The sequence below is a fragment of the Eubalaena glacialis genome, chromosome 5 (genome assembly GCF_028564815.1).
Source record: "Eubalaena glacialis isolate mEubGla1 chromosome 5, mEubGla1.1.hap2.+ XY, whole genome shotgun sequence".
Taxonomy (NCBI): domain Eukaryota; kingdom Metazoa; phylum Chordata; class Mammalia; order Artiodactyla; family Balaenidae; genus Eubalaena; species Eubalaena glacialis.
This window is the reverse complement of record NC_083720.1, coordinates 36415849-36440591: the sequence shown is the minus strand read 5'-3', so window position 1 is coordinate 36440591 and position 24743 is coordinate 36415849. Positions and strand designations below refer to the sequence as shown.

Genomic DNA, 24743 nt, shown 5'->3' with positions numbered 1-24743 from the left:
CCATTTGGTCTTTTGAGGTAACAACAAATAAAACACAAACATAAAACCCTGAAACTAAAAGAACAAGAAAAAACTTCTCCCTAGTAATCTGTTATGGAATTATTTTCCATGAATTTAAATTTCTTATTGAAACTTTTATTTTCTTTAATTTTATTTGTTTCCTGTTACATGATTTATTTCTGATTTTTCATCCAGAGACTATTTCTAAGTTTCATGTTCTCTTGTCTGTTATCTCAGAATTTGGTGAGGAAATCTATACTTAATCTAAAAAATATTCTTCAAACTGACAATACTGTAAGGTAGTTAACTATATGTTTCTTATGTCCATGTCAAATATTGCTTATTTTAATAAAGACTTTTTAGTTAGACTAAAAAAAAGTATTTACTTATAAGTGATGACATCCATTAAGTATAAACATCTGATGATTATTTTTCTTTTACATAACAGATCACCAATATATAGTCCTGAACCTAAACTCCTTTAAGTGTAAGTTACTGAAGCCAAACTCCTTTATACCTTTGGTGTTCACTTATAACCGTGTAAAATTTTAAAATTAGTACCCACATACAGACCAATGCAGAATCGTACAAAAATATTTGAATACTGCAAAACAGAAGTAAAATAGAAATGAATAGCTTTTTTTAAAAAAAAAACAACTTCCTTTTTTCTTCATATTCACATTTTAATTTTATATACTTAGAAATTGAGATTTATTCTTAAAATGTTCTTTTTGCAGTGAGTCATTATCTCACCTATCTACAATGATTTCAGAAGAGATTAGAAAGAGATGAATATATTTAAAGAATCAGACTCTTGTGAACAATGACATCATCAAAAAGGTCTTGTTTTCATTAATATGCCATTAATAGGAAAGAGAGGATGGGTGAGTTTTCTTCATAAGCAGGTTCACTGCAGACAGGAACGGCCTGCCTTCCCAGCAAGGAGATCCTGAAATCACAAGCTCCAGCCTCCATCAATGATAATAGGATTGCCTGTTACATAGGCAGACTGCAGTGATAAACACAAGGAGATAGAACAATTAACCAGGTTGTGTTTCTTCAATTTTCCTGACTGAGATAGCTAAACAGTTTATCCTCATAGTACCAGCAAACCACACTTTTAACAAATAGAAATTAGGAAAATCTGAATTAAATTTCAGATGATTTAAAACTGCTGAGTGTTCTTGTGATCTGGATCTGACTGGCCTCTGGCTGGTTTTGAGCACATGTCACATCATTCTAAGAGTGTCTGGACTCAGAATCAGAAAATTAAGAAATTTTGTGATATAGAGCCATTCCCCGAATTAGGATAAAGTATAGGCTAAAACAGTACATTTTCATTTTGAAACTCAGAAGTATTCTAACTAGCTGAGTTTTATGCCACTAATAAACCTTTGAACATAATCAAGTGTGTCAGTAACAAAGTGGTAATGTCAATTACCAAACAGTATTTTTTTAAAAAGATGTATATTTAGTTAATCAATATACATGGGTAATTCCAGGAACTGAAGCACACTAAATGTCTTTTTAAAATTTATATGAGTAATAATTATTATAATCTATTAACCAAAAAAAAATTCTATACTAGTTTCAGACATACAAATCTGTACAAAACTAAAGGAGTTTAAAAATTACTGATTTTTTTCCCCATAGAATTTTTCATTTTCCAAAGAAAGCTGAAGTGATTCTTGTGGTAGAGGTTTAAAAATGTTTTAACTTAAACATGGATAATAGACTCAAATTCGTGTTCCTAGTTTTAAATTCACCTAAAGCCTGCGACAATGGAAGAGGCTGGAAGGAAAGACATCATAACAGGAGTACAGAGTGTTTTAAAGTTCAATATATATTGTATAGCACAGGGAACTCTACTCAATACTCTGTAATGGCCTATATGGGAAAAGAATCTAAAAAAGAGTGGATATATGTATACGTATAACTGATTCACTTTGCTGTACACCTGAAACTAACACAACATTGTAAATCAACTATACTCCAATAAAAATTAAAAAAAATAAAATTCAATATATGAAGACTGATCATATAAAGTAGATAAACTAGGGGGTTACTAGACACTCTACCAAGAAACACCACCAATTTCTCCAAGTTTTTTTAAGAAGGCAAGCTTTCTGTTTTACATATGGACTCTTCTGGATCTTTCTAAAAGGACAAAGGTCCTTTTGTTGCACATTTCAAGCCAGAACATTCCCAAGTATTTGGTAACCTAAGCTCTGGCTAAACCAGGGCCATTTAGCTTATCAGCAGTACCCACAAATCAAATGAGCTCTTGTGAAGATAAAGATTCAAAGAAATCAGAAAGGTTAATGTACTCAGTCATTCATAATCTGCCTAGTCATTTCCTCAGCTATGAACAACTGTTGTTAATAGTTCTGAGAAGTAGTAACTGCTCTGTCACTAAAACATTTCAACCTCTGTATCTGTCACATTCACCACCACCTGGTGTGCACCAAGTTATACTGAAGAGGAGCTAACTGATCAGTAACACACCTCCTCACTCCCCCCAACTCCCCTTTCCTTCTCTCTTCTCTCTTACAGTTAGTTCCCTGGTCGTGTACTATTCACAGACATAAAACAGAGGGGATGTCCTCGTGCTTTATACCTTATAAGAAATATTTCTTATGAAAGAGTTTCTGCTTTCACAGCTGTTTGCCATTAAAAAGTATACAGTAGCCATTAAGGAAAAAACTGATTACTAAATAGGTGCAAAGTGGAAAGAGACAGAATTAGGAATTTCCATACATGATGATAAATAGGTAAAAATTCATAGGGAAAAAAAAGAGGTACTGGTATTGTTCTAAACAAGTCACCAGTAAAACTGAAAACACCAGATGCTAATTCTGTGTCTCCTGGACGCAAATCTGGTTAACCCTTTCCCCATTTCACCTGAAGCGCTCATAATTTTGGAGGTTCACTGGTTTGATTTACAAATCAAATTTACAAATGGTTTCCCAAATTGTAATTTTTGAAAGTAATTATAAAATTGAGCAATTTAATTTTTTTCAATCCTCCACCACTTCATTTGCTATCAGATTCAGTGACATGTAAAGCTGAATGAGGAAGAGTTGGTGGCTCAGATCAAAGTGGCCTTTCTATGAGCAAATTAAATCAGAACTTATTCCTATCTTGTAAAAGCAGCATCTTAGCACCTACATGCCATCACTCCCTAAATCATACTATTTTGATGAGCAAATTGTGGCCAAATGTGATTGAGGATAATGAACCCCCTGGGAAGAACAGTGCTTACTTCATCAGAGGCCAGGTATACGCAGAGCAGGGCTATTTCTTCTGCAGTTGCAAATCTTCCTGTTTTCTGTCTCTTTAGGAAATCGCTCAGTGCCTGTAACCGGAAACCATACCGGACATCAGTGATGTGAGCTGAAGTAACTCACCTGCAACACCTTCAGAAGGTCAAAGGCAAGAGGAATCTACAAAGGTACCACTGGCTTGTTGCCTTGATTAATTATACATGATACAAGATACAGGAGAATATCATTAATATCATTAACTGTGGACCAAACAGGACTATGGTGACTCCCAATCTAGTCAAACTATTTGTTTTATACTAAAACCTACAGAGACTGTGACAGACCAGAAAGATAATATTAAAGAAGAGGGCATTTTCATATGTTTTGAAAATGTGGTAAAATGCACATAATATAAAATTTACCATCTTAACCAATTTGAAGTGTACAGTTCAGCAGTGTTAAGTCCATTCATATTATTGTGCAACAAATCTCCACAATTCTTTTCATCTCGAAAAACTGAAACTCTATACCCATTAAACAATAACTCCCCACTCCCTCTCCCCCAGCCCCTGGCAACCACCCTTCTACTTTCTGTCTCTATGGATTTGTCTACTCTAGGTAAGGAAGGGGCATTTTTTTTTTTTTTTAACCAGAGGATTTAAACACATTTAAAATAGCAGATATACCTCTTCAGGATTTGGTCTGGCTTGTATTCTTTCCTGCAGAGATGGGGTATCAACCGTTCCTAAATCAAAGGAGGGCATTCAGCTTGGTTACTTACTTAGACTGAAAAAGAAATTGATGATTAAATTTTAAACTTCCTTTGCATATGATACAACGATCAGTGAAAGCCTTTTCCATGACTTGGAGTGACAATTTCACCTCTACCTGCCTGCTTTTTATTTAATAGGCTCATAAATTCTTTAATAAATTTCTATGATTTTCAAAAACACAGACTATACTTCTTTGTGAAGTATATTAGGCAAAAAATGACACCCAGCATTCCCAGGACATACTTTAGTCACATCACATTGACATGATACTTTATGGATCTTAAGCACTGTTATAGGTATTATCTCAGTTAATCCTTGCAACAACCCTGAGATGTATTATAGATAACATCATACAAGCACTATATCAGTATAAGGACCCAGACTACCTAATGATCTCAAAAACATTCTCTGCCGTCAGGTTCACTCCGGGGGGATTCTCAGGGACAACTCCACGCCCATCATAGTCCTCGATAACTTAGGTGGCTCTTAATTTTCCTCATTATCTTGCCTCTTTTCATTGGTTTTAAATTCCTGTTTTAACCATTGTTTCATATTTCTCATCAAAAAAATATAACTTTATTTTACTTAAAAACAAGAAAAATAATAATGACACTAAAAATTTTTAAATCCCACTTAGTTCACATTCCTTACAGAGCAATTTCCCATACATTTCTGTTAACTTCTGTGATCTGCAAATTCTCTTCAGAGGGCTTTCTTCTGCTGACCGTACTCCCGGAGACCTAAGGTCATAGCAAGTGATTTCACAGTCATACTCTCAGCTCCATCCTTAGACCATGCTCCTGGGTGTGCCATAGATTTGATGTTTGCTTGGAAATCATTTCTTTCTTTTTTTAAAAAATTTTTTATTGGGGTAGAGTTGATTTACAATGCTGTGTTAGTTTCAGGTGTACAGCAAAGTAAGTCTTTACACATATACATATACCTACTCTTTTTTAGATTCTTTTCCCATATAGGCCATTACAGAGTATTGAGTAGAGTTCCCTGTGCTATACAGTAGGTCCTTATTAGTTATCTATTTTATATATAGCAGTGTGTATATGTCAGTCCCAATCTTCCAATTTATTATCCTCCCCGCCTTGGAAACCATTTCTTAATTTTATCATCATTTGCCATTTCTCTGGAGAGACTGGGAATCTTCGAAATCTGCAAATCCTGGCTCCTTTTTGTTTAACAGCCCTTTCCTTAGCTTGTCTCTGTGCTCTCACATTTCACTGTAAGTAGGCGGCACTTTCAACAGGCCGGGTGGGAGTTGCCTTGGCTACATCACCTGGTTCATCAGGAACGTTTTCTACCCTCCACAGTTACCGCAGGCAATAGTGTTGATGAGATTTCTTAAACCACAAAGCAAAAATCTCTTTGTATCCAATTTCTGGTGATATTTTCCTCCCTTGCCTCATCAATAGCCTCCTTAAAGTCCACAATTCTACCAACAGTGTGTTCAAGGCACCTTAAGCATTCACTTAATGCCCTCCTCAAAATCCTTAAATCTTTAACAGCTTCCTCCCGCTGAGGCAAATGCTCACCGAATCTTACATATGGCTGGTATTAATGACTATTACATGAAAACTGTGTAGCAAGCCTATGCCTCGCACTTAATTCCACTGTCACCTGACTCTGCTGTGTCCCTGGCACAGACTGACACACCATGCCACTGTCCACACCAGTCTGGTGTTGAAGTGTTGTGACTATACTATCAGCACCATCCCAGACACACTCATTCCTTGTCACATTTTCTTCTGTGACTGGCTCAGTGAGTCACAGATAGTTCCTTGTTCCAGAGAGTGGGAGAATATATTTTCCAATCTTCTGAAAAGTCCAGCTTCAAAACAACCACATTTTCCAAATCATTTTGCCATTTATTCCACTGGGAAAATGGCACCAAGAATAGCTAGACTCAAGTATCACCAATGTGTATGTTAAAACCCAGTGAAACTCTCTCTCCTGTAACCTCCTCTTTCTTGGTGTTACCTATGTTTACCTTTCTAGTCCAAGAAAAATTAAACAGAACACCTCAATCATGGAAATTCTGTCCCTTGAAGGTTATTTAGTAGTGTCCCCCTTTAATAAGTCAGTGGTTTTCAACCTGAGGGGAGACCATGATGAATTACATCAGAATTTCCAGTGGCACTTTCCAAACTACACACAGTGTTCCCCATCAACTCCTTCTCCAAATGCTGGCATGCCCCTCAGGTTTTGAAAGGTCCCACAGGTAACTGTGAATTGCTTCTCCTCCCCAAACCCACAGGTTTTGAAAGGTCCCACAGGTAACTGTGAATTGCTTCTCCTCCCCAAACCCACAATACCAGTTGTGAACTACTAAGAGAAACCTTGATGCTGGACATGAAGTATTGAATTTCTTTTCAGAGAGGAAGTTGATAATTCTTCTTAGGCAGACCTCATTTTACTCTACTTTGCCTTGCTGAGCTTCACAGATACTACATTTGTTTTACAAATTTCAGGGCTGTGCAATGCTTCTTCGAGCAAGTCTATCGGCACCATTTTTCCAACAGCATTTATTTGCTCACTTCATGTCTCTGTGTCACATTTGGTAATTCTCGCAATATTTCAAACTTTTTCATTATTATTATATTTGTTATGGGGATCTGTGATCAGTGATCTTTGATGGTACTACTGCAAAAGGACTATGACTCCCTGAAGGCTCAGATGATGGTTAGCATTTTTTAGCAATAAAATATTTTTGAATTAAGGTATGTACATTGTTTTTTTAGACACAATGCTATTGCACACTTAATAGACTACAGTATAGTGTAAACATAAATGTCCTTTCTACTCATAATAAGTTCTGCTTTTCTCCTTTCCTTTATATGAGGGGTCAGCATACTTTTTGGTCAAAAGCCAGACAGGAAATATTTTTAGCTTTGAGAACCATTTGGTCTGTTATAACTACTCAACTCTGACTAGCATGAAAGCAAACTTAACCAATATAAAAGCAAACTGGGTATGGATGTACTCCAATAAAACTGTGTTTACAAAACAGGTGGGAGGCCGGATCTGGCCTGCAGGTCATAGTTTGCTGACCCCCTGTTTACAGCATAAAGGAAGGTATTAATCCCTCCTTTTTGTTTATGGGCCACCCCAGGTGATGGACATGACTCAGTGGCTCCCTGTGTCTGGGAGGCTCCTCTTTCTTCCTGCCGTCCTGTGAGCATGGTCTACGTTTCAACTTTCCCCTGACGAGGCCATCCTGGGCTTGCTTCCAAAACACCAAGCCCTGGCCAGTTATGTCTCTCAACGACAGGGTTTGGAATTGTCCCCATCCACACAAGTAGCATTTAAACCTTTTGCATCTGTTAAATCAAAATGGCATCACTTGTGCTAAAGCCCATGATACAAAACCTACATTTAATGCCTAACCTAATTGCAGTTTCAACCTTTACCAGAAATGTAATCTTAATCAACCAGTCTGGAATTTTCTGGTCAGCACCAATGAGGTAATTGGGCCCCCGTGGGCCCTCTCTATCCCCCTAGAGGAAGAAGAGGCAACCTGTAGTATAAAACCTGTGCCATCCCCTCCCCCTTAAAAAAGGAGTCCCAGCCCAGAATAACCTTTTCTTTTCTTTTGCCAATGACCTCCTTGCCCCACCCTTCTTTCTATGAAAACCTTCCATTTTTTTTTTTTTAATTTATTTATTTTTGGCTGTGTTGGGTCTTCGTTTCTGTGCGAGGGCTTTCTCTAGTTGCGGCAAGCGGGGGCCACTCTTCATCGCGGTGCGCGGGCCTCTCACTATTGCTGCCTCTCTTGTGGTGCACAGGCTCCAGACGCACAAGCTCAGTAGTTGTGGCTCACGGGCCTAGTTGCCCCGCGGCATGTGGGATCTTCCCAGACCAGGGCTCGAACCTGTGTCCCCTGCATTGGCAGGCAGATTCTCAACCACTGCGCCACCAGGGAAGCCCAAAAACCTTCCATTTTTGTATATGACTCCCTGGAGCATCCTTCTAGTTGCTAGATGGGATGCCACTTGATTCATGAATCGTTGAATAAAGCCAATTAGATCTTCAAATTTACTTGGTTGAATTTTGTCTTTTAACACATCTGTGGGTTATTCCTAATGACTTAGGATCTTTTTCCCAACTTACCGTTGGACTGTTATCTTAATAAGCCTGGACTCTTTTTTCTTTGGAGCTTTTCCCAATGACAATACAACATGTGGTAAACAAGCTTACATAGATACTTTTCACAGTGGCAGCCGGGAGGTCAGAAAGGACAAGTTCATAGTCCCACAGTGCCCAACTCACCTGGACACACACAGTTGCACCGGATACCCTGCTGGATGAAGTCTGCAGCAACAGACTTTGTGAGACCAATCACAGCCGCCTTGGTTGTGCTGTACACACACCTGTTCACAACTCCTGAGAATGAAGGGAAGTTCAACCGTTGAAGGAATAAAAAAACACAGTCAACTTTAGGAAGCAGGAGACCATTGTCATGCTTCCTCACACTCCACCATTTTTAAGATTTTTTTTTTTGATGTGGACCATTTTAAAGAGTCTTTATTGAATTTGTTACAATATTGCTTCTGTTTTGTGTTTTGGTAGTTTGGCCTCGAGGCATGTGGGATCTGAGCTCCCCAACCAGGGATCGAACCCGCACCCCCTGCATTGGACGGCGAAGTCTTAACCATTGGACCACCAGGGAAGTCCCTGCACCCTTTCTAAAAATCGATATCAGATTTTCTCCTTTAATAGAGCTAGTTTCTGAATCTGGGAAAATAATATCATTATTGGCACAATTCAGTTGAGACTTCGGTGTTGAGATGCTGCACGTAAGTGACAGCAGTGGCTTTAGTTTTTCATCATCAGTTGGTAGAAAAAAGAAATTTAGCGTAAAGCAAAGCAAAACAAAACACAAGCCAAACAAACCCAGAGGCTTAGGCATTTCTTTGCATTCCTCTCCTGTGCAGGCTTACTGTGTACATCCTTGCTAAGAGAAGGAATGTTATCTCAGCAGTAACTACTTCATTTTCAACTCGGAATCCATCTGTGCCAGACTGTGCCATTGTCCATCATCTCCACTTTTGCACTGCAATCTGGCCCTTCAGCTTGACTTCTCATTTAGGGCTGGATCAAATGTCTTTGTGAAGCACTCCCCCAATCCACAGGCAGAGTTATGTCCCTGCTATTGTAACAGCACTTTGTACAAAGCTCTGTTATAATCCTATCACACTGTAGAAGACGTGCATTTGCCTGACTCTCTCCCCCTTTTAGACTGTGAATTCTTTGGGGTCAGGGACATCTAGTGGGTGTTTAATACATCTTTTTTGATTAATTAAATGTATAAATGTTTCCTTCTCCCAGTTTGATCTTCATTTCCATATCCATTAGAAGGAATAAAAGGGAGAGCAAAGCAAACCAACTTGTATTTAACTTTATGACTGGTTCACATCTAAGGCAAAAGGACTGGTACTTAAGAAACTTTAGAGCAATTTTAAAAAAAGCAGTTTTGAAGTTATGTGTGGGTTTTATGATCTCTGCTATGCTTGTTCCCCAAACCCTTAGCTCTTGAAGGTGTGTGAGTACGTGTGTCATCATGCCCAGAGGAAGACACACCTACCTTTGATGCTCGATGCCACAGAGGACATGTTGATAATGTTGCCAGATTTCTGAGCAAGCATCTGCCAAAACAAAACCAAGACCAAAAAAAGATGCTATTCTGCAGGCTAAAAATACTACCTCTTTAAAAGATGTGCATTTACTTATGGTTTGCAGGACCATCTTATTAGCTATTAACATTAAGCACTGTTAAGCATGTTAAGCAGTCTTTTTTTTTTTTTTTTAACGGATTTTATTTTATTTTTTCTTTTTTTGGTCATGCTACGCAGCTTGTGAGATCTTAGTTCCTTGACCAGGGATTGAACCCGGGCCTTTGGCAGTAAAATCACAGAGTCCCAACCACTGGACCACCAGGGAATTCCCTGTTAAGCAGTCTTAATGGTCTCACCCAATCATTGCTGGGAATTGGTGGCTTGTGTACACATTGGCAGGAACATTTCCCAGGGGTTTACTGCCTTCCTGTGGCACAAAAGCATCAGCAAGACCAAGAAGGAACTCTGAGCTGAATGAAAGGCTAAAGAACGTTAATGTTACTGTATGTTCCTGATGGAAAACTCTGTCTCCATTCATCACATATTCAACATATAGTTGAATACCTACTGTGGTCAGGTACAGTGGTAGGTCCAGGAGATTCAAAGAGAAATGACTCAGTCCCTGCCTGCCTATAGAGCTGCCAGTCTGATTGAAGTGGCTGATATAACCTGCATCCAGCAACAGGAAAGACAGTCACTGGGGAGGGGGCGGACGTGGAAAGAAGGGACCAGGCTGCAGGGCACTCAGAGGAGGGCTGATGTTTTGAAAGCTAGAGCGTTAATCAGAAAAATAAAAGAGAAGGGTATTTTCTTCCCACAGAAGTGGGAAGAAGGGATGGGTCTGGCTGGAAGACAGAATGTGGGAGGAATAAAGCTGCAGAGGCCAGCGGGGCTAAATTCAGGAATTTTGGCTTTACCCTGAAGGCAATGCGGTGGAGACAATGAGGGGTTTAATGCAGAGGGGGAGTGGCATGTTCAGATTTGAAGATTACAGATCACTCTGGCATCTTGTAGAGGAGAGCACTGGAAGCTGATGCAGGGATTCAGGAAAGGAGTAATGAAAGCAGAGAGCAGAAATGTCTGTGGGTAACAGGGGCGGAGACAGCTGAGGTACATGAGCAGGACTTGGTACATGGTTACACGCAGTGAGGGCTGCTCCCCGTCTAGGGCAGCGTTTCCTAAGAATACGTCCTTCAGAATCCCGCACGGAAAGTGTGAAAGTCTTAAGAGGAGGGTCTGTGGCTGTTCTGCCCTCCTAGACAGGGTACACAGCAGCCAGTCAATACATTTCAGGGAATCAAAACCTCTTGAGGTGCTAGGTTAAAGTGCAGATTGCTGAGCTCTGCCCCAGACCTAAACAAATGTATCACTGAAAAAAGCTGCTAGGAATTAAAAAATGTTTTCGGATGAACTTATATTTAATTAAAAGATGTATGTATGTTTTCAAGATGATATAGGTATATGCAAGGGCATGGGTATCCACCCATCAATGTTTCGGGGGAAGAAGCAAGAGTTGGAGAGAATTCCTGCCTCGTGGGCACTAACTTACTAAAATCAGAGGCTGCGGGGACGACCATAAAGAACAAGGAGGAGGTGGTGAAGAGTTGAAATAAGTGCCGGGGGAGATGGAGAACAGAGGAAGGAGAACCAGGATATGCTCTGTCATGAAAATCAAGTAAAGAAAGAGCTTCTAAGAGGGAGGAGTTTCAGTAGGCAGTGTAAAGGGTCCAAGAAAAAAATCACTTCTGCTGGGGTGAGTTTATCCAGCAGCTTTCAAGGAGGTGTAGGAATGGAGAAGGTGAATAACTGGATGATCCAGGGATGAGTTTGCCAAGATTCTATTTTTCCTTATAGTATTCTTACTTTCTGTTTTGATACTTAGCTACTAATCGTACCTAAGAGCAGAAAGTCTAAAACAACCCTAAGGTATTATGTTGAATGGATTAAAAGGATAAAAGGAGAGGCTGAGGTGACCCAGTGAAATCCAGAAGATGGCAGGGAAAGAAGATATTGAACCCAACCTGTTTGTCTATATAATAAAGAGGATCATAATGAAATGGGGTCCTCATAAAAAAAGACCAGGAAAATTAGTAAAACATAACAGTGTTGAAAACTAAGCCTTAAAATTATTCTTTCTTATCCAGTTTAGCAAATAACATAACCCATTTTAATTAATTTATTTTCCCAGTTTCACTGAGGTATAATTGATAATATATACAACCCATTTTTAATACATATGGAATACATGTAGCCCAATTTAATATATAAAGATGGGCTATTAAATAAGTTCAGTCTCCGATCTTCTGAAATGCAATAAAATCCTCAGGCAGAACTTTAGAAAACAGTCACCTGGGAGGTGCTAGTGCTGCCCCCTAACACTTGGACTGTCCATTCAGCCCAGGTTTAGCCGCTGATTCTAGAGCCCACAGTCCTTGCATCCTTCTGTGCTGCCTTCTCAACACCAGCTCAGCACCTGCTGTCATAGTGTGAATGTTCTTCTTGGCTCTGCATGCAACAGCCCTCTCTGGCAGGTACAACAATAAAGTGAAGTGCCTGGATGTAGTAATGCTGTCTAGGATTGATCTCCCAGAAGCTCAGGCGGATGCTACAAAGAGCTCTGAAGATTCCCTCTAGCTGCATCTAGTTAGTCCTACTGTGACGCAGCTCTTCTGCCCCCACTGACCAGAGCCCAGCTCCTAAACCTGGCAGACCTTGGCTTCTTGGGTCTTCAGTGATTCCATGCCTGACCTCCACCTGGACTGACAACCTAGATTCATTTCTTCATCCAGCAAATGTTTGCTAAGCAGCTCTACGTGCGAGAGACTCTTCTAAGATATAGCAAAGGGGGAGAACACCCAAATATCCAAGACCTCCCCGAACCCTTCTTGTAATGGATCCTCTCTTCTGGTGGACCTTGGATTCTACACTGACCTCTTTTCACAGTATTTTTAATTTGTTCTCTGCCTTCTGACTGCTCTTCCAGTCTTGGAATGGTTTTCTGTATGCTTATCCATGAACAAAAATTTCCTACAAGTGTTCCTATGTTTTGACCATCTGACCTTTCAAATCTGCCTAGACTCTACATCCTGGCTTCCCCTGGAAAGTTCTATCTGGTATATGTGCGTCATGGTTAATGAACATAATTAGGGCTGGAAAGGATTGTGTAATCTATCACCCTCATTTTAAATAGAAGAAATAGACACTGAGAGAGCACAGGTGCCATCTCCCAGGTCCTGTGGCGAACCTAGGGGCAGAGCTCAGGCTGTTCCTAAGGTCTTCCAATGCCAGATTCCAAAATCCCAGGTGAGGTCGGTTAGGGTCATTTTAACAAGTGGCACCAACGCATTCTGACTCCTCATCCCCGTCATTAATAACTCTTAGGATTTCTTACAAATGAGTTTCATTGGCTCATATGGATTATTGTTAAGATGCTTTAAATCATAGACAAACTCACTAATTTGCAAGTTAATGTTTGATATTTTAAAAGTTAACACTTAACAAGTTTAAATTTCAGCTCCACTGTATCTCACACCTATGTCCTTCCCTGATATTTGTCAAGCATTCAGTACTACAAATGAGTCTCATATATGTGTAACAGTCTTACTCATTTGACCTGAGCTTTCCTCTTTTACCACAGCCTCTGCTTTTCCTCATATCCTATGCTAAGGATTAGTCCTCAAAAAATACATTCAAGTTCCAAATAACAGATTCTCATGAACTCCAAATAAGCAAAAAAAAGGCAATTTATATTTTTTAAAAATTTGCTAGTTCAACATTCCATGAGCCAACCCAAAGATTCCTTCTAGGGGCTAAACAAGTAGATTAAAAAAAATTTAGTTTTTTTTAGTTACTAGGTCAATTTCTCTAATTTTCCTTTTAGCATTCATCTGTATCCTTCTTGACATTAGGCTGAATGTCCAGAGCAAAGTATCTGCCCTGCCTTGCCATCAAAAAACTCTTCTCCTGCCCTGGGTTGGGCAGCATTCAGTATGTCAGCTATCTAATCCAGCTGGAATGGAAGAGAAGCATGGCTCTTCTGCATTTCACTAGGGTTCAACTTACAACCTTGAACTGAGCTGGTTCTGTACAAAGTCAACCTCATTCATTGTCTGAGCCTGTGTTGTCTGCTACTACTGGCTTATAAGCTCATTTGAAGTCAATGTTCTTCATACTTATACCCCCCCTCCCCCAGAGAACCTAGTGTGGTGCTTTCCATCAAAAGGCACTTAATGCTTGTTTGTAAAATAAAATGAAAAACAGTCAGGAGCTGTGTGAAGGTTGGCAAATTCAAGGGTAGCAGACTCAGGAGGAATACTGTCTCCTTAGCACACGCTGTCTCTCACCTCTCTGGTACCTCTGTGGCTCAGCTAAAAGCAGGAGTGCAAGGAGAATACTCGGGGTACAGAAAAGCAATAGGGTACATCCACCTTGAGATGGGGGGGCCTAGATGCTGACATTCAAGAAGGGGCCCAACTTCAAGGGTTCAAATCCTGGCTCTAACCACTTGCTAGTTATATGACCTTGGGCGAGTTATCTAACCTCCCAGTTTCATCCTTCTGCACAGTGGCTGTGATAGTACCTACCTCATCGGACTGCTTTGGTCCCACATGCCCCCTTGCTGTTCCAATCCCTGGAACCCTCTTCCCAGATACCTGAATGGTCAGCTTGCTCACTTCATCGGGACCTCTATGAAAATTTCACCTTATTAATGAGGCCCTCTTGCTAGACCTCACTGATAGCCTAGCTTCTTCTTTTTTTTTTTTTTTGGGGCCATGCTGCGCGGCTTAGTTTCCCAACCAGGGATCTTAGATCTTAAGTTTCCCAACCAGGGATTGAACCTGGGCCACCGCAGTGAAAGTGCTAAGTCCTAACCACTGGACTGCCAGGGAATTCCCTAACCTAGCTTCTTTTAAATTCACTGTACTTATAACCACCACACACGTTAGAGTTTATTTGATTACACATTATCGTATCTCGCCCCTCAAAATAGGATCTCCCTTATAGAAAGGACTTTGTGTAGTTCTCTGATGTGCCTTCTGCACCTGGAAAGCAGCCTGGCACATGGTGCTTAATATTCCTTGAATGAATGAAGTGGAAAGTTAAGTGAGTTAATTTCTAGTAAATGCTTTGATATAAATGTTCAATACAGGTTAGTCATTATGTTAGCTATTATCACTCTTCAGAGGAGGGATCCTCTCTGGATGTCCAGTATGGAGACCTACTTATCCAGTGGTACTTATCCTAGCGGTGGTGGTCACCTTACTTTGGGAAGAAACGCCTTGATCATCAGGTACATGCTGCGGATGTTGAGATTCACTGAGAAGTCCCAGTCTTTTTCCTCACAGTCCAGGATGGTTCCATGATGGACGAAACTGGAAGTGTGATTAAACAGTGGGGAAAAAGATGATCATTTAAAAAAATTTCTACTTCAATTTCCTTATCCTTTTTCTTGTCATTTATTGGCTTAGACCATTGTCCTTTCCCTTAGCAAGATTAACAGTTCAAACATAGTATCACTGAGTACATTAGGTGAGGAAGTATCCCAGCAACATAAGCTAAAAAAATTTATTTGAAGACAACATCCTTCTTTTAAAAGAAGGCAGGAGTTAGAAGCCACCAAACATAAGAAACTCTATACCTACTGCGCAAGAAACATCACTGCCATTAAAAACAAACAAATGAGAACAGGGCGCTTGTCTTAACTCCTATTTCAAGAGCAAGAGTGCCCTCAGGTGGCACAGATTTAACATTCTCAAGGGAAATCAAAACTGCAAGGAAAACAAGTGTCTCAACATCTCAGGGTAGCAAAGTAATACCCCTACTGTACAGTTCTAACATACGGAGTAAACAACGTAGAACAGGACAAAACCTTTAAAATAACCTTCCTTCTTTTTGAAGTCACACTTCCTCAAGGAAGCTTTCTAAACACTGGAGTCCTGATTTCACTGTCCCCTAGACCAAAATTATGTAATTAATTATAAAATAATGTCAGTTGTGATCCCTATGCACCACTATATTTCTAGTTCAACTGAATGACAGAAAGAACCACATGCTCTATTTCTGTATCCCTTACCTTGCTGAAAATTTAACAGATGCTCAAAAACTAATTTTGCTAGTTGTATTTTTCCATGGCTCTGGGTATATTCTCATATGAGGAATGAGCAGGTTATTTATAAACTAGATCATCACAATCGTTACTTTAATTTCCAAACATTGTAACATATGATAAACTATGGATAAACTGAGATTTTTTTTTTTTTTTACTCTGAGTCATGATTGGGAAGAACCACAGAAATATATTAGAAGGCTCTAGAATTTTTCTACCAATGCAGCAGTACAAATGTAACACTACACAAGAAAAGTGGGATATCGGAGTTATCTACTGAGTTCCTGGTTCCTCACATCTACTGTCATGCCTGAGAAGGGACAGTGGGTACCAACACTCGCTGCATCTACATGTAGCAGCTCCAGGTCCAGCTTTTCATCATTCATGCACGGTTCAGCAAGCTTGGTACCACCCTAATAAGTTTAATTAAGCCATTCTCTTTGTGCCGTGTATAAAGGTACAACGTGAACCTTCTTTTGCTGGGATTGATTGTCCCAGTAAGAAACACCGAGCTTGGGAGGTATAAAGGACTTACTAGAATATGCCAAAAAATTGGCAACATCGTCATTTCAATAAACTGAGTACTTGGCTTCTGGTATATATACTTCATTTTAAAGGCACTCTACTGGAAAACAGTTTTTCTTCTTATTTTATAAGTCCTGGTAGAGCAACAAGTCCATTGGTAGAGCAACAAGTCCATTGGCATGAACCTGTTACCAGCCCTGGTAGAGCAATAGCGTTAGTACTAGTTGCCTTGCGTGACCTTAACTGCCTTTAGGCCCCAAGCCCATGTCAATGCCTATGGCTGTCTTACTTGTAATAAAAATTCTGTCCAAAATCTAGCCATATTCCCCAAGGAATATATTATGGTTCACAGTGAATAATTTTGCCATATTATCAAAATTCTTTTAGTGAAAGTTGCAGAAAGCTTTCTGTAAGGAGAGTGAAATTAAAAAGTTATGAATTACCCAGCAACATTAAAGAGAACATCAAGTCTCTCAATGTCATTGGCGAACTGATCAATTTGTTTCTTCTTTGTGACATCAAGGACCCGAGTCTGAATACCTGAAAAAAAAAAACAAAGGACACTATTAGCCTATACTCATAAAGAATGGTTAGCCTTGAAGATTTAGCTGTTTCGACGTGTGAAGACGGCAATATCTGTCCAGTTGGGCTTTGTAGGATTGCTGACCATTCGTAGGGTCTTCACAATCTGAAGACTCTCAGTAAAAATCTTGAAGTCTTCCCCACTTTGACCACCCAATAACACATCTCTTTCTCCCTCTCTCTCTCTCTATTCTCTGAAACGAATGATACAGGCCTTTTCTGAGTAAAGACTTCACAGTGAAGTACGAACGATCTACAGCAGATGCTTCTTAGTAAGCCAGGAGTAAAAGCTGAGAGTTGGCTCATTTTAGCCCATTCTTTCCCCCAGAGGTTGAGTCAGTGCTACAGTAGTGCTGAATTCTGTCTGTGTGAAGGGGAAGGGCAGGGGCGGTGGATAAGGGATTGTTTCTACTTGCACACTTTACCTTTATGTTAATTCTATTATTTTTTAGAAATGACTCTGTTGGCCAAGGGTACCATCACTTACTTCTGGACAAAATTACAAGTAGAAGAAATGAGAGGCCAGAAGAGGGGATGAAATACTTGAAAGCCAGACATAAGAGATCTGGCATGGGGTCTGAGAGATACATACTGCACTACCTACAGAAAACCCCTGAACATTCTCTAATGAAAGCAGCAGTTATTATTTTTATACTTTAAAAAAAATAATATATAGTTTATTATTCTCTTTTGGATATAGAAAGAAAAGGTTATAAACAAAGAAAGACAAGACTGAAATTGAGTTTCAGAAAGACTTCTTTTCTTCTATGCTTTTCTATTCCAACAGTTTGACTTTGACTTATAGGAATTATAATTCAGTGTAAGTCTAATGCAGTTAACTAGGTCAGTGAAATGATTTGTGTTTGATCATGGAACCTGTTCTATTTTGCTGGAATAGTCGACTTCCAGGTGAGTTCTCTGTTCTGCTTTCTTTCAGAGTAACTCAAACTGAAGTCCTCTGGTGTTGGAGTTAGGTTCAGCGTGGTGCTGTAAGGGGTAATATACACCTAAATAATCTGGGTAATCTTAGGGTTTCTGGTCATGATACTGAAACCAATATTCTTAAACTTAATTTTTGCCTGTTTCTTTTAACATTTTAAATGTCAAGTTTAAATGTAAATTTTACTAGATAATTTAAAATTATGCACATGGCTCACATCATGTTTCTCTTGGATAGCGCTGCCCTCAGAGGAGGGGGGCACAGTTGTCATCAAAAGTTAACATAACGACAGTTAAATGTTCACATATGATTTTGTAATTAGCTACTGAATCCTTGGACATGTTGGATAAATTAAAAATTTTAAGTATACAGCTTAAATACTTTGTTTACATTTAAGTGTACAGATTTTTGTCTCTAGGTTCACAGAATACAAATTTGATATCAGAGAATCAGGCTCTAAAAAGAAGGCCAGTGGAGCTGAACAGCTAAGGAATTTTCTTTCAACATGTAAGTACTAATGCTTTATAATCCCTTGTAGACTCTGAATCCCAGATTCAAGCTGCGGAGTTGCTTACCTGGGTACTTTTCCAGTTCCTGAACTTTGGATTCATTGATATCTGTGGCTATGACTTTGGCACCTTCTCTTGCAAAAGCCTGGTAGACACAATGCACAAATACATCCTTTGTTTACATGGTTAAACTGCTCTCATGAACTGAAAGTCATTTAGCCTTTCTCTTTTATCTTATTTTCACTGTTGTTTTCCTTATAAAATGGGTGGAATTTCAAACTATCTAGTCTCACCTCATCCCTCCCATTGTTACTATTTTTATCATTAATTAGAACAACGTGACATACGTGGTGCTTGTCAGCCGACTTTGTCCCTTTAATACCAAATAAAACGTTTTTTTAAAAAAAAACTAGGATTCTGTTATTAAACACCTCTCAAAATACTATTAGTTTTTGATTTGATAGCATGCATTCTATTTCTGAGCAGGTGAGTAAACTCCAAATAGTAAGAGAAAAATGGGTTATATCAACACTTTTCCTCCTAATAGTGCATTATTAGCTCTGGTGGGGGGTTTCATGTGTGAGAAGTTGATATAAATTAGAAGGCAAAGGTAACTTGATAGTCTCATAACTCTGGAGTCCTATATCTGGACTGACATAATTTCAGAAAGCCATGCACTTCTGTAGGGTCCCTGTAGTAAATTTATTACGGTGCAGAGGAACTGAGGCAGAGAGAGAAGTTTCTCAGGTCAAAGGTTATCAGTGATGTCACATAATAAACATGAGAGGTATTCATTCCTTTATCTGCCTGGAGTTAGGAGTAGCCACTTTTCTTTTTGTAACTTAAGACAACAGAAGCACTAAAGAAAAAAAAAAAAGAGCAGAATTAAATACCCATGGAACCCGCCCACATAATTCAATACCTCAAAAGTTAGTAAGCAAACAACAAAAGACAATAACTTACTAAGGTAGCTGCCCGGCCAATCCCCTGAGCAGCTGCTGTCAGGACGATGACCTTCCCATCAAGTCGACCCATAATGGAACCTGTGGTTTAATCTAAAGACATGTGTACTTAATGGCTTACACTGTAGCACATGGCCTTGTGCAGTAATGTCTGGAAGGAACGGTTCAATGTACTCCTTTAAGAACCTGACGACAGCACCTCTGTACAAATACTCCTACCACTTGAGAATATTCCCATCATTCTCCAAGAATGATTACTCTAAATACCTAGCTTTGCATATGAAAAACATTTAGCAAAAACCACTTAAGTGATAACTGGTGACAGACAGACATCGGACTTTGACCCATGTTCAGGTTTTTTCAGTACCCGGAGAAGTCAGCCTCTAATGCTGATACAGCAGCATCCCCTCACTACCACCCACCTTCCCCGCTGGCCCTCCCTGCACACACTGCTATGGCACTGGATGGGTCCTTACTACTTGGGGCTGCTTCTTGCTTCCTCTCTTGTAGACTTTTCTTGGGGTCTGCACTATTAACCATCTGTGTTTTTTCCATGTCCCTTGGGAAGATTTCACAGTTGGCCTCAGAGAGTCATTGCAAAAAAAGAGTTGGAAAATCAGATCATGTCCATTACCCCCATTTTACAGATGAGGGAACTGATTTGACCTGCTCAAGGTCATAGAACTGGTCAACGGCAGAGCCAGAACCAAACTCAGCGTCTCCTGACTCTTTTGCTATGTGAACATTCTACCCCACAACGCTGCTGATCCTGTTTTAAAGTTTAAGCATTCAGCAGTAACACTTTAACAGATGCAATCAGTAATTTTTAAAAGGGAGGACTGAGAAATTCTGATATAGGGGAAATATGATGTGCAGAAGATATTTGGTCAGTGCTTGGATTGTAGATCTCAGGGTGAGAGGAGTGGCTAGTGATGAGGCTGGGGGTAGTGAAGAGTCAAATGATGATTAAATGAGGCTGTCTGCAAGGAACCAAGCCCCTTCTCTTACCCTGCTGTTCTTAGCGTGTGCCTCTGACCACACACCAACCACAAAATGGCTGCTTTCTCCCAAGACATCGTATCTGCATTCCAGGCAGAAAGAAGGAAAGGAGCAAAAGCCAAAAGTCTTTCAGAGGCCTCACCTTTCTACTCAAGGAGTAAGCCTTCCTCAGAAATTCCAGCCTGTGTTTTATTGGCCAGCTCTAGCAGTGGAGGCTAAGAATCTGAGTTTGTTTTCCAGGCTTTACAAAGTAAAAGGGTGGGGGTGAGCGCGTGAGTTGGGTGGATGTTGAGTGAACTAACTGAAACAGCACATGCACAAAATAACGTCCACAATCAGTCTGCTCAATTACCTGCCTGATAAAGAGTACAGGTAGCTAGCTAGTCTTGCCTGGAGGGCTCACATGATCCAGTCATTTCTTTTTGAACTTATCTCTGTTCTCTTCAGCCAAACTTGGCTTTCTGCTGTACCCAGTATGCACTCATTCGATTTCAAGCCTCCACCCTTTGTGCAAGCTCTCCTTTCTGAGGGCTAGTTACTCCTGTGGGCAATGGGCAATGAGGTTTTTAAGAGCATGACATGATCAGATGTGTATTCTAGAAAGCTCACAGTGGAGAACAGACCTGGGGAGGCAGTGAGCAGGCGAGAGCAGGGGGTTTCCTTCGGAGGTGGCGGCAGTGGTGCAGAGACGGTGGAGAAACAGCAGGAATGGAGAGCAGGGGTGGATGAGGGAAGTGTTTAAGAGTTGACATAGGGCCTGGTCACCAGTGCACAGACTTCAAAGAGATTACGTGGCTTGCCCAGTGTTTCACGGCTATGAATTCAAACCCAGGCCTCCTGATTGAGGGTCCAAGAGAAGACCTTGTGGTTCTAAATCCCGACGCGGCGCCAGGGGCCTGCGGAACAGGTGCCCGGTAACTTACCACGAGGCCGGCGCTGCGCTCTGAAACCCATCGGTGAGTTTGTGCAGAGACCACCTCCCCCTGGCCTTTCCCAGCCGGTGCCTGGGTGCGGCACGAACGCTAAGGCAGGCCCATTTCTGGGACGCATCGAGCTCCTCCCGCCGGCCTTGCGGCCCCTCCCGCGCCGTGAAGGATGCGCCCACACCGCCCATCCCAGCGTCCCTCGCTCCCTCCCTTGCGGGCAGACTGCCGTCGTGGTCTGCTGGCTCTCCCAGCCTTACCTAGTTCCCTACTCATTTTCTCTCGCACCAGCATTTTCCTTAATAAATCCCGTGCGTGGTTAACTCTCGGAGTCAGCTTCTCGGAGGGCCAGACTAGCAGCGCGTTTTTATGAGAGCTTACTCCAGGGACTAGCTTACGACTTCACTGATGGTCTCTGATTGACGGAGAGCTGGGCTTTTACAATGCCTGACCTACTCTGATGCAATGAATTTTCAGCTTTAGTTTTCTTCTTACATGAGTGATACGTTTTTACTTAAAACATGGTTAAGAGTCGAAACTCCAATAATCTTTACCCTCCCCCAATCTTGAGCATGATGTATTAAAAGGCTGCTATTTTACACTATTGCCATTAGTGACTTTTGGCCCACGGCACTGTGAAGGCACATTGCAAATGTTTCCCTAGGAGGCTCTGACACCCAGAGAAGCACTTACTAAACAACTGCTGAAGCACAGGGCAGCCGTTTTGCTCACTATGAAAACCTCCCCTGAGCTGTCCTCCCTATTTTCTGGGACCAGATTTTCGAACCAAAGCCTTACTACTAGATACAATTGCACTATTATATTAAAACGGATTTGTTTGGAAAAATGAGTGCAAACATAGGCTGAAATGGTGAAATGAGGCAACTTTCAATAAATCCAACGTGAAAACCAGACATGATGGATTTCTTACTCTAAATATTGGAATCAAAGTGTTAATTTCTTTTTTGCCGCGCCGTAGGCCTTATGTGCTCTTATTTCCCCCACCAAGGATTGAACCCGGGCCCCAGCAGTGAAAGCACCAAGTCCTAACCACTGGACCACCAGGGAGTTCCCTCAAAGTGTTAATTTTTGATTAGCAGAGACACAGAGCATTTTCAGGAACTCTTTCTTCATGAGCCAGGAAAACAATGTCCACTTTGCCACTGTAAAATCCTCTCCTTTGGTTATTTTGAAAAACCTACGGGAGTTTCAAACTTGTTAAAAACCCATCCTTATCCTGAACTAACTGCTAAGTTTAATCCTGAAAAAAGGTAATGTGCAAAACTAACATCTGAAAAGAAAACCTCTCCTTTTCCCCGGCCAAAGTTTCATTTAAAATATATTGGGAGGGCTTCCCTGGTGGCGCAGGGGTTAAGAATCCGCCTGCCAATGTAGGGGACACAGGTTCGAGCCCTGGTCGGGGAAGATCCCACATGCCGCGGAGCAACTAAGCCCGTGCGCCACAACTACTGAGCCTGCGCTCTAGAGCCCACGAGCCACAACTACTGAGCCCACGCACCACAACTATTGAAGCCCGCGCGCCTAGAGCCCGTGCTCCGCAACAAGAGAGGCCACCGCAATGAGAAGCCCGCGCACCGCAACGAAGAGCAGCCCCAGCTCGCCGCAACTAGAGAAAGCCCGCGGGCAGCAACGAAGACCCAACGCAGCCAAAAATAAATAAATAAATCTATTAAAAAATTAAATAAATAAAATATATTGGGAAATCTTACTTTAGAGCAGCAAGTTGATGGCGTCCTCCAGATCACTGCGCGGGCAACAAACTTAAGACCTTTGTGCAAAAACAGGTCAGGTGCCTAATGCATGTCGGGATTTGTAGTTCAGTTTCCTCGTTTTTAGAAAATGATTCGCACATTCACATACTTTATATGTAATGTGCTGCCATCTAGTGGAACTCAGGTAGAACTGTTAACTCCAGTTACGTAGAAGGTGAAAAGCAGAAAAGCATCTTACTTAGAATGTTGAAATCATTTCCTTCACTAATTTAACCTAAGTCCTTCTCTTTTATTAGCACCTACTATGTGCTGCTCTGGGAGCACTCAAAGATTGAATGAGCCAGGAATTGCATGTGGAAGTTAGCAACAAAATAGAAGGAACCCAGGTCATTGAAGATACTGGAGCCTTCCTTCCCGGACCCTGACCAAGATAGTTTAGAGGGAGGGAAATAAAAATTCTCTTGTGCTTTTTAAGGTATAGGTACAGTTATTTTGGCACACGCAGTCTATTCTAACACTAATATATACTTAGTGGCAGAATGCAGGCACCCTGAGTACACTGACAGGGTTGAGTCTGGGGAACTTCAAGGTGCATTGTTGGGTAAGAGCAAAAAATCAGGTTTGGCTGAAGAGAACAGAAATATCAGATCAAAAAGGATGGACTAGATCCTGTGAGCCCTCTCTAGAGGCTTAGTAACTCATCACTTTATCAGGTGTGTAACTGAGCTGAGACTGTTTAGGCTATTTTGTGCATGTGCTATTCAAATAGGGCTCACTCAACACCCACCCGACTTCCCCTTCCTTTTACTTTATAAAGGCTGGAAAACAGCTATCAAATTCCTAGCCTTCTTTGCTACTAGAGCTGGCCAATGAAACATAGGCTGAAATCTCTGAGGGCTTCCTTCTTGGATAAAACGATGACGCCTCTCTGAAAGGCTTTTGACTTTTGCTCCTTCCCTTCTTTTCTCCTGGAATGCATCTATGATGCCTAGGGACATGGCAGCCATGTTGTGACTTGGGGTGAGGTCAGACGCATAAAGACAGCAGGGTGAGAGAAGGGATCTGGTTCCTTGAAGACAGCCTCAAGACAACAGCCCTAGACTAACTCCTCTGGATTCCTTATGTTAGAAAAATAAACTTCTTTAGGTCACTTTTTTGCTCTTGGAGCTAAGTGTATTTATAGTAGTCACAGTGGCTCAGAACAAAGACTGTGAAGTCAGAAGGATAAAGGTAAGTCCCACATCTTTCCCTCACTAGCTAAGTTACTTAACTATAAATCTCAGTTTTCTCATCTTTAAAATAGTCATAGCAGTTACCTCAGGGATGTTGTGAGGAAGGACTCGGCATGTAAAACCATCAGTACAATATGTTACATTTGTACTTAATGATTATTACAAATTCAATTATAATGGATAGCAAATACTGCCCTTTAAAAATTAAAAACAAAAAACCCCCCAAAACCCTGACCTAGTTTCTGCATGTCTTTGGTAACTGAACCTCATTGCCCTACTCTAGCTTCTAATGTTGGGTCTAATGATCTGTAACCACATCCAGCTGTGCTCCTTGCTTTAGTAACAATCCCTTTCCTTTGACTTTTGAGGATTTTGGAATACACATTTTATGAACATGAAAGTTCTCTAATCAAGGCCAACTCTGATACTTTCAGAGCTGCATCTTTCTTTTTTTTTTCTTAACAATGGTTTCATGAGCAGTGATGGGGGGCCTCTGTGTTTTGTTTTGTTTTTTTTTGTTTGTTTTTTAAATTTATTTATTTTTATTTATTTATGGCTGTGTTGGGTCTTCG

At 40.7% G+C, this 24743-nt stretch overlaps 1 protein-coding gene across 2 annotated transcripts; it reads right to left on the bottom strand.

Annotated features, from left to right (window-relative positions):
• Nucleotides 1-697: 697 nt before the first annotated feature.
• On the bottom strand, nucleotides 698-23003 carry BDH2 (3-hydroxybutyrate dehydrogenase 2). Of its 2 annotated transcripts, XM_061191202.1 has the most exons (10): nucleotides 22937-23003; nucleotides 19286-19377; nucleotides 18389-18494; nucleotides 16735-16831; nucleotides 14924-15032; nucleotides 9630-9690; nucleotides 8315-8428; nucleotides 3950-4008; nucleotides 3263-3355; nucleotides 698-1009 (listed from the first exon to the last, which is right to left on the bottom strand). In XM_061191202.1, exons 2-10 carry the CDS (start codon nucleotides 19355-19357, stop codon nucleotides 956-958), a joined length of 765 nt encoding a protein of 254 aa, XP_061047185.1. In that variant the 5' UTR covers nucleotides 19358-19377; nucleotides 22937-23003; the 3' UTR covers nucleotides 698-955. The 2 variants fall into 2 exon arrangements, with proteins under 2 accessions (XP_061047185.1, XP_061047184.1); XM_061191201.1 differs by lacking the exon at nucleotides 22937-23003 and having other exon boundaries at nucleotides 18389-18467; nucleotides 19286-19387.
• Between the last annotated feature and the right edge of the window lie 1740 nt (nucleotides 23004-24743).